This window comes from Mesoplodon mirus (genome assembly GCF_964341445.2).
Source record: "Mesoplodon mirus genome assembly, chromosome: 9".
NCBI lineage: Eukaryota > Metazoa > Chordata > Mammalia > Artiodactyla > Ziphiidae > Mesoplodon > Mesoplodon mirus.
In genome coordinates, this window is record NC_138985.1 from 78,690,274 (window position 1) to 78,706,054 (window position 15,781).

The 15,781-nt window shown below is 40.7% G+C and overlaps 1 protein-coding gene across 1 annotated transcript in view; it reads left to right on the plus strand.

Annotated features, from left to right (window-relative positions):
* The first annotated feature begins 940 nt into the window (after nt 1–940).
* Nucleotides 941–15,781, plus strand: part of IFRD1 (interferon related developmental regulator 1) — a 45,124-nt gene continuing 30,283 nt past the window's right edge. Inside the window, exon 1 of the mRNA XM_082632810.1 lies at nt 941–1,042. Coding sequence (XP_082488936.1) covers nt 1,024–1,042 — 19 coding nt within the window. The 5' untranslated portion in view covers nt 941–1,023. The remainder of the gene's footprint in view (nt 1,043–15,781) is intronic.

Sequence of the window (15,781 nt, forward strand, 5' to 3'; positions counted from 1 at the left end):
TTCTCCTTCTGTTTCTACTACAATACTTTACTAAAATATTCTTTTTCTCTCTCTTTTACAGAAAACAAACAGAACAGAACATTACATCAGAACGCTAGTTGTCCCTGGTATTCCTTTCCTGTTCTTCCTTTTAATGAATACAACTCTCCCGAGTTTTAGCTGGACATATGGGTGCCCAACTAGAGACTACAATTCTCAGTCTTTTTTTGCAGCTGGATGTGGGTATTTGGCCATAAGCTGGGGGCAAATTCCTGCTTCTCTGAGAGCTAACTGTCCTGTCTTTCCTATTTTGTTCTCACTCTTCCTTGGAAAAGCAGCCTTGGAAATTGGTGGTCAAGTTGTGGGGGTTGGCATGTTGAGGACAGCAGGGCTGCTCCACCAGCCTGGGACAGATCACCTCTGGATCTTTCCATGAGAGAGAAGTAAACTGTACTGTATCTTAATCATGCTATTTGGGGGTCTTTTTTTGTTAAGCAGCTTAGCCTGTACTCTAATAAACTCCTTTTTCTTATTTAAAAAGTAATATGCATTCACTGTAGGAAATGAATGATAAGTAGAAAGAAGATGACCCCCAAATTCCTGTTGATCCTCCTCCTTTTCTGATTGATTATTCCCACTAGCCTATGCCTAATTGCCTTCCTTTCTTTCTTCCACCTACAATCTTGGGCATAGCCCAGCACTAAGTTCTCTACTCTCTTGTCTCTCTGTACTCTATGTCACAGAGAATGGCGCATGTAGTGATTGATTTAGTCATTAAATTGTTCAATCATTTCCAAAAATGTACTGAGGCCCTACATTCTGCTAAGTGCCAGGGACCTACATTCTGCTAAAAATTAACTAGACATGTCTCCTCCCCGCAAGAAGATCACCAGCTGGAGAGGAGAAGGAAAGGCAGGTTATAAACAAGTCCTGTGAACATAGTGTGCTGAGTACCTGATGGAGCTCTCATGTGAGATTACAGAGGGCACCTGACCGGCTTGTTGGTGTGGAGGGCTGGGTATTGATGAAGGCCTCCAGGAGAAGATGAGCCTGGTAAAGAAAGGTAAAGAAAGAAGGAGGGATGAGGAGAAAGGGAGATGATTCCAAGCTAAGAGGTCAGCAAGGAACCAAAAGCTTGGAAATGAAGACTTTCAAGGTGTTTGCAAGGAACTATAGGCCACAAGGTGCTGATACTGTGAGAAGTTTTGCTGTGGGTGGAGAGATGCAGGTCATGGAGGCTTTGCTTGTCATGCTAAGGAGGCTTGGGCTTTCTTCTGAGAAGGCCTTACTGAAGGGTACTCAGCAGAACTGTGAAACTGTAGATCTACCTTTTAGATAGATGTTGTATTCTGGGTGGTTGGGTGAAGGATAGATTTCTGGGAGGTAAACAAAAGTGGAAACAGGGTACTGGTTAGGAGGCTATTTGCAGTGGAGTAGGTAAGAGGTGGTGACGGCTAGATCCAAGGTATTGGCAGGAAAAATTAAGAAGGAAATGAATTTGAGAAACATTCAAGAAATAAAATGGGCATGGCTTGGTGACTGAAGAGAAAATAACAGGAAGGATCAAAGATGACTCCCATGTTTCTAGTGTGGGTGCTGGATAGATGGGGGTGACGGCGTTAGTGGCTTTAGTTGTCACCCCTGAGGTAGCTGATTGTGAAGGTAAGGAAGCTTAACCTTCAGGCCTCCTTGCAGGCATGGGCCCGTTCAAGGTCTCTGGGACTGGCCCTAGCAATTTTATATTCTTAAGTCTGTATTCGTTTTCTTAAAGAGGGCCCAGACCCTCTTTAAGCTGGTATTAACTTCAGTTGCACAGAACCTGAATCCACCCCTGCCCACCCTCTTTCAATTCATTGTGCTGATTACCACTAGATTAATCCTCCAAAGAAAACCATTGACATCGTGTCATTCTTATCCTCAAAAGCTATTGTCATTGTGTCAATGGCTTTTTGCCAACTTGACACTTTTACCTTGAGGTTGCCTTTTACTGAACTGCTCTCCAAAAAGTGTTTATAGTTTCAGACATCCCTGTCTGCCAAAGGGTCTTTGGCCCTTTAAGACCTATCTACTAGTACAGCTGCTTTAGTTGCAATTACAGTTGATCTTTGAATAACACGGAGGTTAATCCATGTATAATTTATAGTCAGTTCTCCGTATCCTCAGTTCCTCAGCATCTGCAGATTCAACCAACCACCAGCCGTGTGGTATTTACTCTTGAAAAATATCCACGTATAAGTGGACCCACGCAGTTAAATGCGGTTGTTCAAGGGCCACCTGTACTCTGTTGAACTTTGTTTACTACCAGTCTTCTTGCTTTATTTTTATACCAGTTGTGGCTTTTCTACCTTAAATATGTGTCTAATCTCTGACTTGGCCTTTCAGTGGTGACTGATGTCGGGAATGTCTCATACCCACAGAAAGCCTCTGGCATAAGCAAACATCACTATATAGTGTGGCCCTGGTGTACATCCAACATGTAATGACACTTTAAAATTCCGGTTTTTGATAATGTTGAGTCAAAGGCAGTTTGTACTCTAGAATGTTCATTCTGGGCTATAAACCCTTGAACATTAGTTATTCAATAGTTCTGATATCTGGAATATGACATGCAGTCATCTGCAGTCACAGAGCTCTCCTGGACCATCCTCTCATCTGAAAGAAGAGTTGTCTTCAGTGTTCGTTGCATTGCTGCCTGATGAGTGACTTCATAGGATTTTTCTGCTATCTGAATAGCTCCTACACCGGGTATGAAAAACCTAATTCACTTCCTAACCTTTTTCCCCATAATGTCCCTTCTGCTTCAATAGATTCTCACTCAGACACACCAAAATGGGACTCATAATATCGATTTATTATCTTAGCAATCTCGGTAAACAAGGCAGTCTCACCATGTTCTTTTTTCTTCAGGGATAAGGCGGGCCTAGCATCTTCCTAAAAAGAACATACTGTGTGGCCTCATGTTACAAAAATTGCAGCTTGGTTAAAATTTCCACTGACAGTCCTTTGGGGTTTTTTGTAAGGAGATAACTTCTTATGGAGAAATGTTGTTCTATAAGTAAAATAAAGCTATAACGTTACTATTAAGAGACAGTGCTGAGCCCTAGAGCACAGTGCTGATGTTTCATACCGGATCTTTCTCACCTCCTCCTTCTCAGCATCTTTGTACTCCTTCAGTCTCTCCATCTCTCTGTTGCATGTTAGCAGATACAAATCAAAGGTGTGGTGAGGCTGACAGCACCTGCAGAGGCCCAGGGTCTTCCCTGGGACAACGGGATTTGGGTCTGCCCACTGTAATTCTGCAAGAGGAGTTATGAACCAAGGAAGGTAAAATTTATGATTCTAAGTGACATAGAACAGATGCAACTTGGGGAAGGAGGAGGATTTGGGAGCCCAATTCTCTTTTGGGAATATACTGTTTTCTATGTTGTAATTCTCTTCTGTTAGCCCGAGCCTTCTGATCTCTGCAGCTTTGAAGGGTTCAGGGATGGGTATGTGTGGGTGGCTGAAGTAAAGCAAAAAAGGAAGCCTGGCAGCAGCCTGGGAAAGTGGTTATGAGATGGGAGAGGTGACCTGCTCCCTGCCACTCCCGGGGGATAGACAGCAGCTGGTGCAGAGGTGGGAGTGGGCGAACAGCCCTCAAGGATTCTCAGAGGAACCTGGAAGGAGAACCTGGTAAAAGATAAAGTTCCTTTTTGTCACACATGACATGAGCTCTGATCCTTGTTGCCTTTGGAAGACTAGAGAGGTCTTTGACATCTGGCCTGCCCAGGATAAACACTGCTGAGCCCATGTCCAGGAATGGGGCTATTTCCCACCTCCCATCCACACACACACTCACTCCTAGGTGCCTTTCATGCCACTTCTGTCTCTTCCAATGGGGGCTGCCCAAGCAGGAGGAGAAAACTAGAAGGTATTTTACATAAAGGGAGCAAGGAGGATATCAAAGACTCACATCACCTGTTTGCAGCTTGCTGCCCCCAGAAGTGGCCCTGGGCACTCATGTAGCCTGCTGTCTGAAATCGAGGATTCTCCCAGCATCCTGTTTCATAGAGGTCAGCATCATGTTTCTCAGCTAATTGATAAAACAACCCCCAAAGGCCAGTGGGAGTGGAAGGGCTATTTCTCAGAGCTCCTTCAGCTCAATGTTTTACATCATTAATCCTTGAGATGGATGGAACTTGTTAGGTTCATTTATTATTTCTTTCCTTTCTCCCTCTTTCTTCTCTCATCTTTCTTCTCCTCTTCCTCCCACCTTCTCTCTGCCCTCCCTTCTTTCCTTCTCACATCGTTGGTCCTAGGAAGTTTTCTGCTCATTATCTTTCAAGCAGTGTTGCTGCTGTTCCTAGGGTCCTGTGTTCCCTGCAGTGGCCAGAAATCTGCTCCCATCATTAAAGGCTTAGAGAGCACAAAGGGAGCCGAGGAAGCTTAAGTCTAGGCTTCAAGGTTACTGCTTAGATCTTTTTGCCTAGAAATGATTATATGAAGACATAAAACATTGTTTTAACTCCATGTCCTATTATATGTTTTGCATTAAGAATCTCAATACAGAAACATGTAAAATTCAAATTGTTAACTCAGCCTTGGACTTTTCCCTCCTCTTTGATCAGTAGTACTCCAATATGGTTGATGGAGTCTGCTTTCCTATCTTGGAGGACAAGAATGACATGCATCGATTTGGAATGTTTTAGGTGAGATCACCTAGGAGCCAGGTTACAGATGAAGTGTAATCATTTATCTTTAGACTCCCAGCTTTGATTTACCCGCCCTCCACCCAGTCCTCATATCTACATAGTCCCATCTTGTACTAATGGGAGGGTAGTATCCAGGGCAGTAGGAAACTCCCTTGTCCTGACCTCCATAATCTGTGTTTCTATGCTATCTGTATTTGTGACAAAAGTCATAGGGGCTACCTCCGCTTGCCTAAATAGGTGGGAGAAGAAAGGTCACAGTTACGAAAGTAGTATTTGAAATAAAGAGACGGGTATTCTGTCTGTTCATTATGCTCTTTTTGGAATCTCTTTTTACATGGAAATTCCAGTCATCTGTGATCTCAGATTCTTGGAAAGCAAGCACCTCCATGTTCTGTCCCTGATGTAGATGTATTTATTCCTAAATATTTTATCCACCTTGGTGTTCTCCACATCCTTAGTGCTCCATAAATAGTTACTAAACAAATGAGTCTTGCTGCCTTTATCAGTGTTGCATTGGGGGTATGAGCACAATTTAATAGTAGAAGGCACTAGTCATTGGCCAGCCGTGTAGCCATGTCCTCTCATCGCCTCTTCCTGTAATTACAGTTTGGTTTTATGTAATAACATGGATTCAATAAAATTTTCTCTTTTTTAGTAAGAGTATGTGATAAATACATGGGCATGGATGCTCATAGCATTTTTAATCCTATTTTTTCATATCCATTTGTTTTGACAATCAAAAATCAGTGTGGCTTACTATGTACCGGGCACAGTAACCGTGACTGGCACTTTATATATACATTCTTTGTAATTCTTGCAATAGTGCTGTAAGGAATTACCTTCATTTTTCATTCATTCGTTGGTCCATTCATCAACTGCTAGGTTCGCTGTTAGATGGTAAGGGCACATCAGTCAATGAGACAGACAAAATCTAACATTCACAAGGCTTAGAAGCTGAGGCTTAGAGAAGTGACTTGTAGTTAGGGGGACACACTGAGTGACCAAGCTGGGATTCGAGTCTATCTGATTACAAAACTCATGCTGCCTCCAAAACATAGTGATAGTTAGTTACAAAGACCCCAAGTGCCAGTCCTTCACAACTTCACTCGTTTTCAAGCCTTCAGACCAATCTCATATGTTCGGTGTTATTATCTCCATTTTACAAGTGAGGAAATGGGACTTGGAGAGGCTGAGTAACTTACTCACGATGTTATAGCTGGTAGACAGCAGGGCCATGATCTGGATGCAGGGTGGCCCGGCTCCAGAGCCCATTCTGCTTCCACTTGACCATGCTGCTGCCCCGTGTAGCAGAGAAGACCATGGTCCACAGGCCCTGCCCTGCTGGAGCTTACAGGACACCAGGCAAGAGAAGTAAAATACAATTACAGTACAAAGCAGAAAGGAATAAGGCCACAAGAAGAATATAAATAAAGTGCTTTGGGGTTGAGGAGGGATTATTTTAGTCTAAGGAGTACTTGAAAACAGAGGACAGGGGAAGTGCTCTATGTGATAAATCTACAGGGTATCATTTTTCAAGCAGGAAATAATCTGTTATTCTGAGTGAAAACATAATAAATAGAAGTTAGAATTATTTCACTTCCTTTTTGTTTTTTGGCTTAGTAAGTATATTCATTATATAAAATTTATTGAGTGGCTGACTGGGTATAAAACTGTTAGAGACATTTCAATTTCAGAGATATTAAATTGCTAAAAATATGCATCTTAAAATCAATTAAATACAGTTTCTTTTTTTTTTTTTTTTTTAGTAAGAGTATGTCTTGGTCTATGTTCAAGGTATTTTAAGTAGAGAAAGTAGAAAAGAGTCATAATATATTTTCACTTTCATTGGGGTCCCAGCGGGACTGCTGTGTACAGTTGTACAATCTGTGTACTATACAAAAGTACCCAGCTGAGGGGGTGAGAGGGCGCTGAAATCCAGTCTGCATTTCCCATGCCAAACAATGCTCCCCATTGCAAGACTGCCTCCCTCCCAAAAGGAAGGACATCTTGGTGCCTTTTTAAATTTTGTAGGAGTTAGAAAAGATTGTTTATGGGTTTGCAGTGACCCTGGGTCCCACAGCAAGGACAATAGTAATGGTGCTGTAGCAGCCATGGTTGAAGTGTGGTGTTAAATATGACAGTTTTTTTATATGTCTACTGTAGACTTTAAAATACTGTAGGAGTTTATTAAATTCTAAATTAAATTTAAGATTAACTCAGTAATTAAGTAATAACTAACAACATTGTAGAATCTGTTAATGAAAAATTTTATTGAATCCATGTTATTACATAAAACCAAACTGTAATGTGGGATAAAATGAAATATTATAACTTTAATTCTCACCTACACAGTATTTTTGCATATAATTTCAGGCATTTCACAGACCATCTAAATCCCATTTTGGACCTCAGATTAGCATACCTATATTATGGTACAGAATGATTCAAAAAAGAATTGACAATATAATGTATTTATGTGTTTGTAGTATTTGTTTATAACAAATATAAACATGTGGTCAAAACCTAATACTTTCCCCATGGCTAGACATTTAAAAGGTTACCCACATGATGTATATTTACTGGTTACTGAGTAGTCCATTTTGGAAGTGTTTAATTCTTTTTGAATCACCCTGTGTCATTTAACAGCTTCCTCTGAGGGTTTAGATGGCAACTCAGCACTCCGGGTTTTGGGTGCTAGTGTGCCATGAGTACATATTTATTGTGGCTCACTTTGCAGGGTGCCTTTTATAGGTTGGGTTAATGGTGAACAGAATAATGCTTTATCAGATGACAATAATTTTCCTTTAGATTTCAATGAGTGATGGTGCCATTACCTCCCACTACAACGCTCCCTCAAGGTCAGATCCACAGATCCAGAGTGTCTCTGAAAGGTTCAGAGTTGTCACAGTGACCATGAAATTACGAGCTACTCCAGGGCTCATTCTCATAGAAAGGGAAGTTTTCCTGGACAATGAGTCATTATTAAAGCATGGCTCCCTTATTAGACCAGCCAGTGTGCGACTGTAAAACACGCCTCTGGCAGTGTGGTTATTGTCACTAGCCAGAGGCTGTCTTCCATATCACAGGCTATGTCATGAAACTGTCATGTTAAGTGTTTATTTTCCTGGTCACATGTCATCTTTAAGAAATATTTCATTGGAGAGTTTGCTGAAAAGAGACTGGCTTGGGATTTTTATCATGAGCCAGATGAAATCTGCTGCGGGTGGATGGGGTGGGGGACCACTAACTAGTTTACTAGTTGAAAATGCTCTGTGATCTGACTGCATCAGCGAGTATAAATTAAAGCTGACCTTAACAGCAATATACTTATCTGGTCAATTTAGAGAATAGCTCTTTATAAAGTTTTAACTGACTCTTATTAATATGAACATTCATACTTGAATGTATCATTAATATTGAAATGTTTTATTTATTTTACTCTCTATCAATGTTTTTCTTTTTGAAGGTATCAAATAATGGTGACTGATTAAAGTAGACACTTTTTCCTTTGTAAAAAAAAGGGGAATATTTGTTCAAAGAGGACATGTTTTAATCATGAATGACATCATGAATGCAAGAAATGCAGTATGAGATCACCAGGACACATGCCAAGCATTTTGCTTCACCACCTAGAGCAGCAGGGATGAAAGTGATTGCAGGGGGGGATTTGTGCTGGGGATATTCACTATCAATGATTCAGTGGGTGGCTGTTTTCCTTGCCTTATACATAGAGGATCCATAAATATTTATTGACATTTTATTCATTCAAAAATATCTGGTGAGTGCCTCATCTGTGTCAATCATGGAGATGGGTGGTTGGGATACAAAGATGAATAAGGCAGAGCCTCTGTGTGTTGAGTCTTGAGTCACCAGTGCTTCGCAAAAGAGGCAAAGAGTGATGTGGGAGCATGAAGAAGGGAGGGATCAGTTTTAGCTACAGGGTGGCCATGAAGTCTGGAAATGAAGATACCTTATTTCATCCTGTATTGTAATATAATACCAGCAAACAATTTATGTATTTGCCTGTGTTTTTAGACTTGCTGGTTATCTGTAAGAAGGTCAGGAAAGACTTTAAAGAGAAGATACTTGATTTGGGTCTTGAATACCAAAAGAAGTTCACCAGGTTTGGGGAAAGGGCCTGGAAAGACATTCAATGCGATCGAAGGAAATGTATGTTTGGGGAACTGCAAGTGATCTTGTTTAGCTGGTGTGTAGAAGATGAGGCAGAATAGATGGGGAGGAGCCAGATTTCAGAGGTTTTGCAAACCATGCTAAAGAGTATGGAGTAAGGCAATCAGGAGCCAATGAAGTGTTATGAGCCAGGCAGTAACATGGTCATTCAATCAAAAAGTATTTATGGAGTAACCACAGCTTTTCAGACCAGTGCTAGGTGCTGAGCTACAAGGATGAATTAGATATAAGAAACTCAAAGCCTACTAAAGAAAACGGTAAACAAGTTAGTGCAATGGAAGTCATAGATTTTCTGAAGTAGTATCATTATTATTATATTTATTGAGTACTTACTGTGTGCCAGACATACATGCATAGTGCTGAGTGCTAAAACGCATTGTCTTATTTAATTCTCCCAATAACCCTAAAAAACACTATTGATTAGTGCCACTTTATAGAAGAGGAAACTTAAGCACAGAAATTTGATACCTTGCCTCTGGTAAGTGGTGGAGCCAGGTTCAAATCCTAGTGGTCTGACTCCAAAAAATACACTTTTACCAATAAGGACTATGTTGCTTCCCCATGACAGAAATCTGTCTGATTTCTAAGAGCACTAGGGGCCACATTATCCATTCTGCAGAAACAGAGGTAGGGTTTGGAAAGTCTTCGTGGAGATAGTCATGGGATTTGCCTTATGGAAGATCACTCTGTCAGCTTGGAGCTGGGAAAGACCAGAAGTGGGAATGTGAGTTAGGAGGCTAGGTAACAGTTGGTAGTATCAGTGGGAATGAGGGGAGAGGATAGAATCCAGAGATATTTTAGATGTGAAATGGTTTATTATGCTGGATGAGGTTAGGTTTCTGACTTGGATATAAAGGTGGATAGTAGAGCCGTTAACCATGATTCATAATACCAAAGGAGAAACAGGTAGGTGTGGGGTAGGGGTAGAGTAGATATGTACATTTTTAATTTGTTGAATCTGTGGAGTCTGTAGGGCAATAAATATAAGTAAAAGCCAGTGACTGGGTATACAGTTCTGGAGTTTAGGAGAAATATCAAAGCTAGATATTATATTGGGTGTCACTTTGAAGATTTAAAAACTAATATATTAGTTAATTAAAGATATCTCTCTAAATGTCAAATCATAACTATCGATTCTATCCAAAAAATTGGGTCAAATACAACAAATGGATAATACCACTAGAAAGCAAATAGTGAAGCTGGCAAAATGGACCACCCCATTTTAAAGAAAACATGTAGGCAGGTATTCTAGCTTCCGGGGCTGTGAATAAATGGTATTGTACTGCGCGTAACTTTGGGTGGGCGAACACCAGGGATGGGGAGAAGGTGGATTAAGATATAAGAGGTAGAACTTCAGAGAACAAGAGTAGGGAAAGAACATTACTGAATGTTGCCTTAATCATATGGAAAGCACAAAAGTATAAAAGTTGTTGGTTTACTTCCTAATTTTAGAGTTCATTGATCAGCCTCAGGGGACAAAGGCAAATTTGCATTGATGCATGAATGGAAATAATTTGAGACTAGAAGATATCTCCTATACAAAAAAGACTAGGCTATGGAAATCAAGCCAACAAAAAAATACTCTTCAAAGAAATTACAGTTATGACCTATATATTTAGAATTAAATTAACCCCATTATCATGTGGGTAGAATACATTTTGTTCCCTTGGTCTTTAGAATATAGAGAGGGCATCATTGCTCACCTATCATGGCAGCCCTTGTTTAGAAGGAAAACTACCATTCATGAATCATCAACCTAAGCATAATGAAAGTTAGCCACCTGGGATACCATTGACAGAAAAATTGATTCTTCTCATTGAAAGATGCTTCAGTTACAAAAATTCTGATGCCAATTAACAGCAACAAACGACCCTATTAAGAACCATTAAGGGAAATAAAAACTCTTAATTAGGAATGCCAAAGATGGAGAAAGAAAAGGATACTGGGCAAATAGCCCACAAAACATGCGTGTGTGATAATGGTGGGAGTGGAGGAAAGGAAATTCTCCAAAGAAAGAGTTTTAACGGGGTGTTCTTGGACAGAATTCTGTAGAGGCATCATTAAGTGGCTAGTGGTGCTGTGTTGGTACATTCTAGGTACAAAACAGCAGATGACAGGAATGAGGATTTCAAAGATATTTCCTCTCTTAGAACATATGGGACTTTTAAGGGTTGCAGGGGAATAGTTGGGGGATTTTTTTTTCAAATCACTTTTGAACACATATAAGAATGTTAGAAATTGCCAAATGCTACCATCTTTTTAAGGGGATTGTTAGATATAACAGTATCAGTTGGGATACTTTCAGCCCCAAGTCACAGAAATCTCCAGTTAAAATTGACTTAAATATATAGGGCCTTCACTATCTCACAAAATGGGTGGTCTAGAGGTGGTAGGTGGTGCCGGTTGGTGAGTGATTGGGTGAGTGATACAAAAATCTCTTATGAGTTCTTTAATCCTTCCCTTTGGCCACTTCTGGTATTTTAGCTTTGTTTGTCCTCATGGTCACAAATGACAACATCCAGAGAAAGAGAAAACCATCTTTTCATTTGTATTTCTCTTGGAAAGGAGAAATCCTTCTGTAAAACCCCTCAACTCTTATACTTCATTGGCTAGAATTACATTGCATGTCTAAGACTACACCAACAATTTGTAAGAGGAATCAATCATGGGATCAGTTATGACCCAATTCCTGGAGCCAAGGCCAGGTCCAGCTTTCCCTGAAGCACATGGCCACGCATAGCAGGTTGGAAGTCTGGACAAAACTGGGGTTTTGTGAATGAAGAAGGAGGGTTGGATAGTTTTGGGGTAGGCAACCAGTGGTGTCTGTTACAAATGAACTACAAAAGCCTTTCTTGAATGAAGAAACATTTTTCATTAAATGTTTCTTACTAATAAAATTTTTAGTCTTTAACTCTGTGTTCAATGGCCAATTTTCTCTTATTTTTAGTAAAATAATAAAAATGATAGTTTTAGAACTATTTAATATAACTGTTTTAGTGTGATAAACCTAGTATGGTCAGTTTAGTTTGGCTTAAGTTTTTGGGGTTTTTTTCCGGCCACACTGCACGACATGCCGGATCTTAGTTCCTTGATCAGGGATCCAATCCAAGCCCCCTTCGGGGGAAGCACAGAGTCTTAGCCACTGGACCACCAGGGAAGTCCTAGTTTGGCTTAAGTTTTCTAAAATATCTTTTCAGAATTCTTTTGGCCGGATTGATTCACATTAATATCACTGATGATGGGTGAAATTTGACAGTTGTCTCATTCTCCATAATTAGGAAAAATGCTAACATGCCTCCAAAGTGTTGCAGAATCTGTTCCTATTTCCTACTGCCTTTCATTGGAGACTAAAAGATAGGCTTTGCAAGTCCCATTTGCAACTACCTGGGCAGTTTCCTCGGTTTTCCAGAGACACTAGACTCAATAAAACAGGGGGAACACTAAGAAGAATTATTAGTTACTCTGGCTTGCAAGAAATAGAAATCAACTGGACCTAGCTTAAGCATAAAGAAAGAGTTTGTTTTAAGAGTTCAGGGGTGCCTCCTGGAACCCAAAGGCAGGAATTCAGTTGAGTCTTTGGAAGTTGTGCTGCCTGGAAGTGGAGGATCACTGGGAACCGGGCTGTTCCATCTCTTGTCTCTGCTTCTCACTATAGTCCTATTTCATTCTTTTCTTTCTGCAAATGCTTTCTTGTTTTATCATGTCTGTGGTGGGCAGATGAGAGCCACTTTTTATTCCTTGACATCACTTCTCCTCAAGTCTCTCAGTGTCTCTCAGACCCTCAGTGTCTCTCAGTTCTAATTCTGAATTCCCAGGCAAGAGAATCTGATTTACAAATGAGGAAACTGTGGCTTAAATGAAGCATCACCCAACTCAAGGAAGGCTCAAGGTCACCCAACTAGAAAGACTTTTTTTTTTTTTTGGCCAAGTTCCCCCACCAGAGATCAAAACTGCGCCCCCTGCAGTGGAAGCAGAATCTTAACCACTGGACCACCAAGGAAGTCCCGATAAGGCATTTTGACTCTAGGTCTGTTTGGATCTAAAATGTGGTGACCTTCCAACAACGTATGTGAACACCAGTGAGATTTTCAGGAGCAATGCTTGATACCTTGTTGACTCAGTCCAGTCTTGTGTTTGTAGGTAAGCCTGACTTGGAAGCTTGGTACAGTTCTTCTTCTCACTGCCTCTATCAACGCCCAGCCAAAAGATCTTCCCTTCCCATCATTAGAAGAGTCATTTCTTTCTTAACACAAGGAGTATCTCATCGTTATAGAGTACCTGACAGGTTCCAAAGACCACATGATGATCTCCTTTTATTTAACAACAGTCCAGTGATGTGGTTGGCTGGAATTATTTACTCCCATTTACAGATAAGGAAATGGAGGTTCACAGGGGCAAGGTGATTTGCTCTAGTAGAGAGGACTAAATTCCCTGGGGAGGTGGACTAGTTGCTTAGGAGTAGATGAAGGATCTTCTTGGTCATGTCCATGGGAGACCCAAGTGTGTGGACAGGGCAGGACAGCCACAAGCCACCTGGTGCTGAGCTTTCTTGCTAGACTGGGGACTTCTTGAGGCCAGATACCTTGTTCTCACTCATCTCTTTGTTCTCAGGTTCTAGCACAGTATTTGGTACATAGCAGACTCTTTTTTTTTTTTTTTTATGGTACGCGGGCCTCTCACTGTTGTGGCCTCTCCCGTTGCGAAGCACAGGCTCTGGACGCGCAGGCTCAGCGGCCATGGCTCACGGGCCCAGCCGCTCTGCGGCATGTGGGCTCTTCCTGGACTGGGGCACGAACCCGTGTCCCCTGCATCGACAGGCAGACTCTCAACCACTGCGCCACCAGGGAAGCCCCATAGCAGACTCTCGATGAATGTTTGTTGAAGGAATATGAGACTTTCCTAAAAATGATAACTTTTCAATATTGGAATGAACTGCCTTGAAAAGTTGGGTGATTCCTAGCACTGGCAGAGTTTAAGAAAAGATGGATAAATATCTGCTTGCTAATAATAAAGGCTAATATTTATTGAGCATTTGCTATGTGCTGGGCACTGGGTTAAGTGCTCTACATGTATTATTTCAAGTATTCCTCACTCCATCCCCTGAAACAGTTTCTATTATTATCCTCATTGAAACCGAGGCATGGAGAGGTGAAGTGACTTGCTTAAGAATTCATTGCAAGTTGTGTGGCCATGATTTGAACCCTAGAAGACTGAGTTAGAGATCTGGATCTTAGTCATGTTGTCCAAATGTTTCTAGATGAGGCAGGAGATTGAAGTAGATTAGCTCTCAAGTATTTTTCAACTTTGAGATTCCCTGATTGTTTGGCCAGGAGATTGGTGCCAACACATACAGAGAAAGCAGGGAAGGAGAACTGGTTGTATAAGGATAGAGGGATCGGTAGAGAACAAGTTGATTTTGATTATGTTTGGTATGAAGTGTCAGAGGATATCCAAATGAAAAAAGTCCAATAGTATCTTTAGCTTGAAAGAAAAGATAATTCATACGTGTGCTGTTGCCATGAAAAGCTCTTTCAACACAGGAAGTCATAACTATTACTGACTGGTTGTGCATATAATGGTAGTTACGGCTCATGTTACTTTTCTAACACAGCCTTATACTGTATTGGGGATAATACCATAGCTTTGTGAGATAAGCAACATTCTCTTTTTAGAAAAAGATAATTGAACTTACCCTTATTGTCTTTTATTTGTCAGAAATTTCATTGGAGAAAGTGTATGCAATTTCAAAACTGAACACCACAAAGAAATATCTCCTAAATAAGAAAAAAGGCAAACAAAATATATTTTAAGGCTTAAGAGTTCTAACTAAATTTGCCTCTGTATCCTTTCTTAAAAGAAACAAACAGCGACCTCAAATTTAGCATGTTGCATTATCACCATTCCTGGCAATAAAACGAAACTTACAAATGTTAAGAAAGCAATGTAACCAAAAACATAACAAGTGATAATCCATTTTTAAAAAATTATTTGATTAACATTGCTATTTGATAATACAATTCTGCTACAGCCTTAGAAATATCAGAAAAATCTAAATCTGCTAGTCATCAGGCAGTCAACAACACTAGGGGCTGAGAGACACTGAAAAAAAGGAATAAGGCAAGATTTTGCCCAGATGGGCCTGGCCTAGCAGGACTTCATACATAACCCGTGACTCCTGGGAACACGCAGTCATGTTCCCGTGTAGCCAAGGCCAGCCAGGGACAACCTTGAAATCAGATGGCCCTGGGTTTTAATCACAGGCTCACTGTTTACCAACGGTATGACCTTGGGAATGTTGCAAAACTTCTCTGAGCCCATTTCTTCATCCACAAAATGGAATGACTAATCTTTCCTTCATGGGGTGTTGTAAGAAGTACATGAGATGTGTGAAAAGAACCTAGAATGAAATGTTCTTAACACACAAGTACACACGTGTGCACGCACACACACAAGGGTAAGAGGAAACTTTTGGGGATGATGGATATGTTTACGGTATTGATTTGCTGATGGTTTCATGGGTATATACTTATATCCAAATTCATCAAATTGTATACATTAAACATGTACAGCTTTTTATATTTCAATCATACCTCAATAAAGTGGTTTAAAAAAAATACCCTAGAATAGTAGCAGCGACAGAGCAGGCTTTTAACAATTGTTGTCTCATTCGTTCCCCCACCTTAGTTTCTTTGCCTTTAAGAAACTAAGATACAGAGGAAATTCACTCCCTCATTGAATTAAACAGTTAGCGTCTACCAGGGCCACTATGTACAGGTGCACAGGTTGCTCCCTGCTGAAGTGAGGGGGGTGCATTCCGGCCCATTAGCACTCGTCAAGCTGGGTGCCCTGGCTCTCTTTCTAATTTGCAGAAACGTGCTACGTGTGCTTGTAAAGCCCTGGCATCTGGTTCAGGGATAATA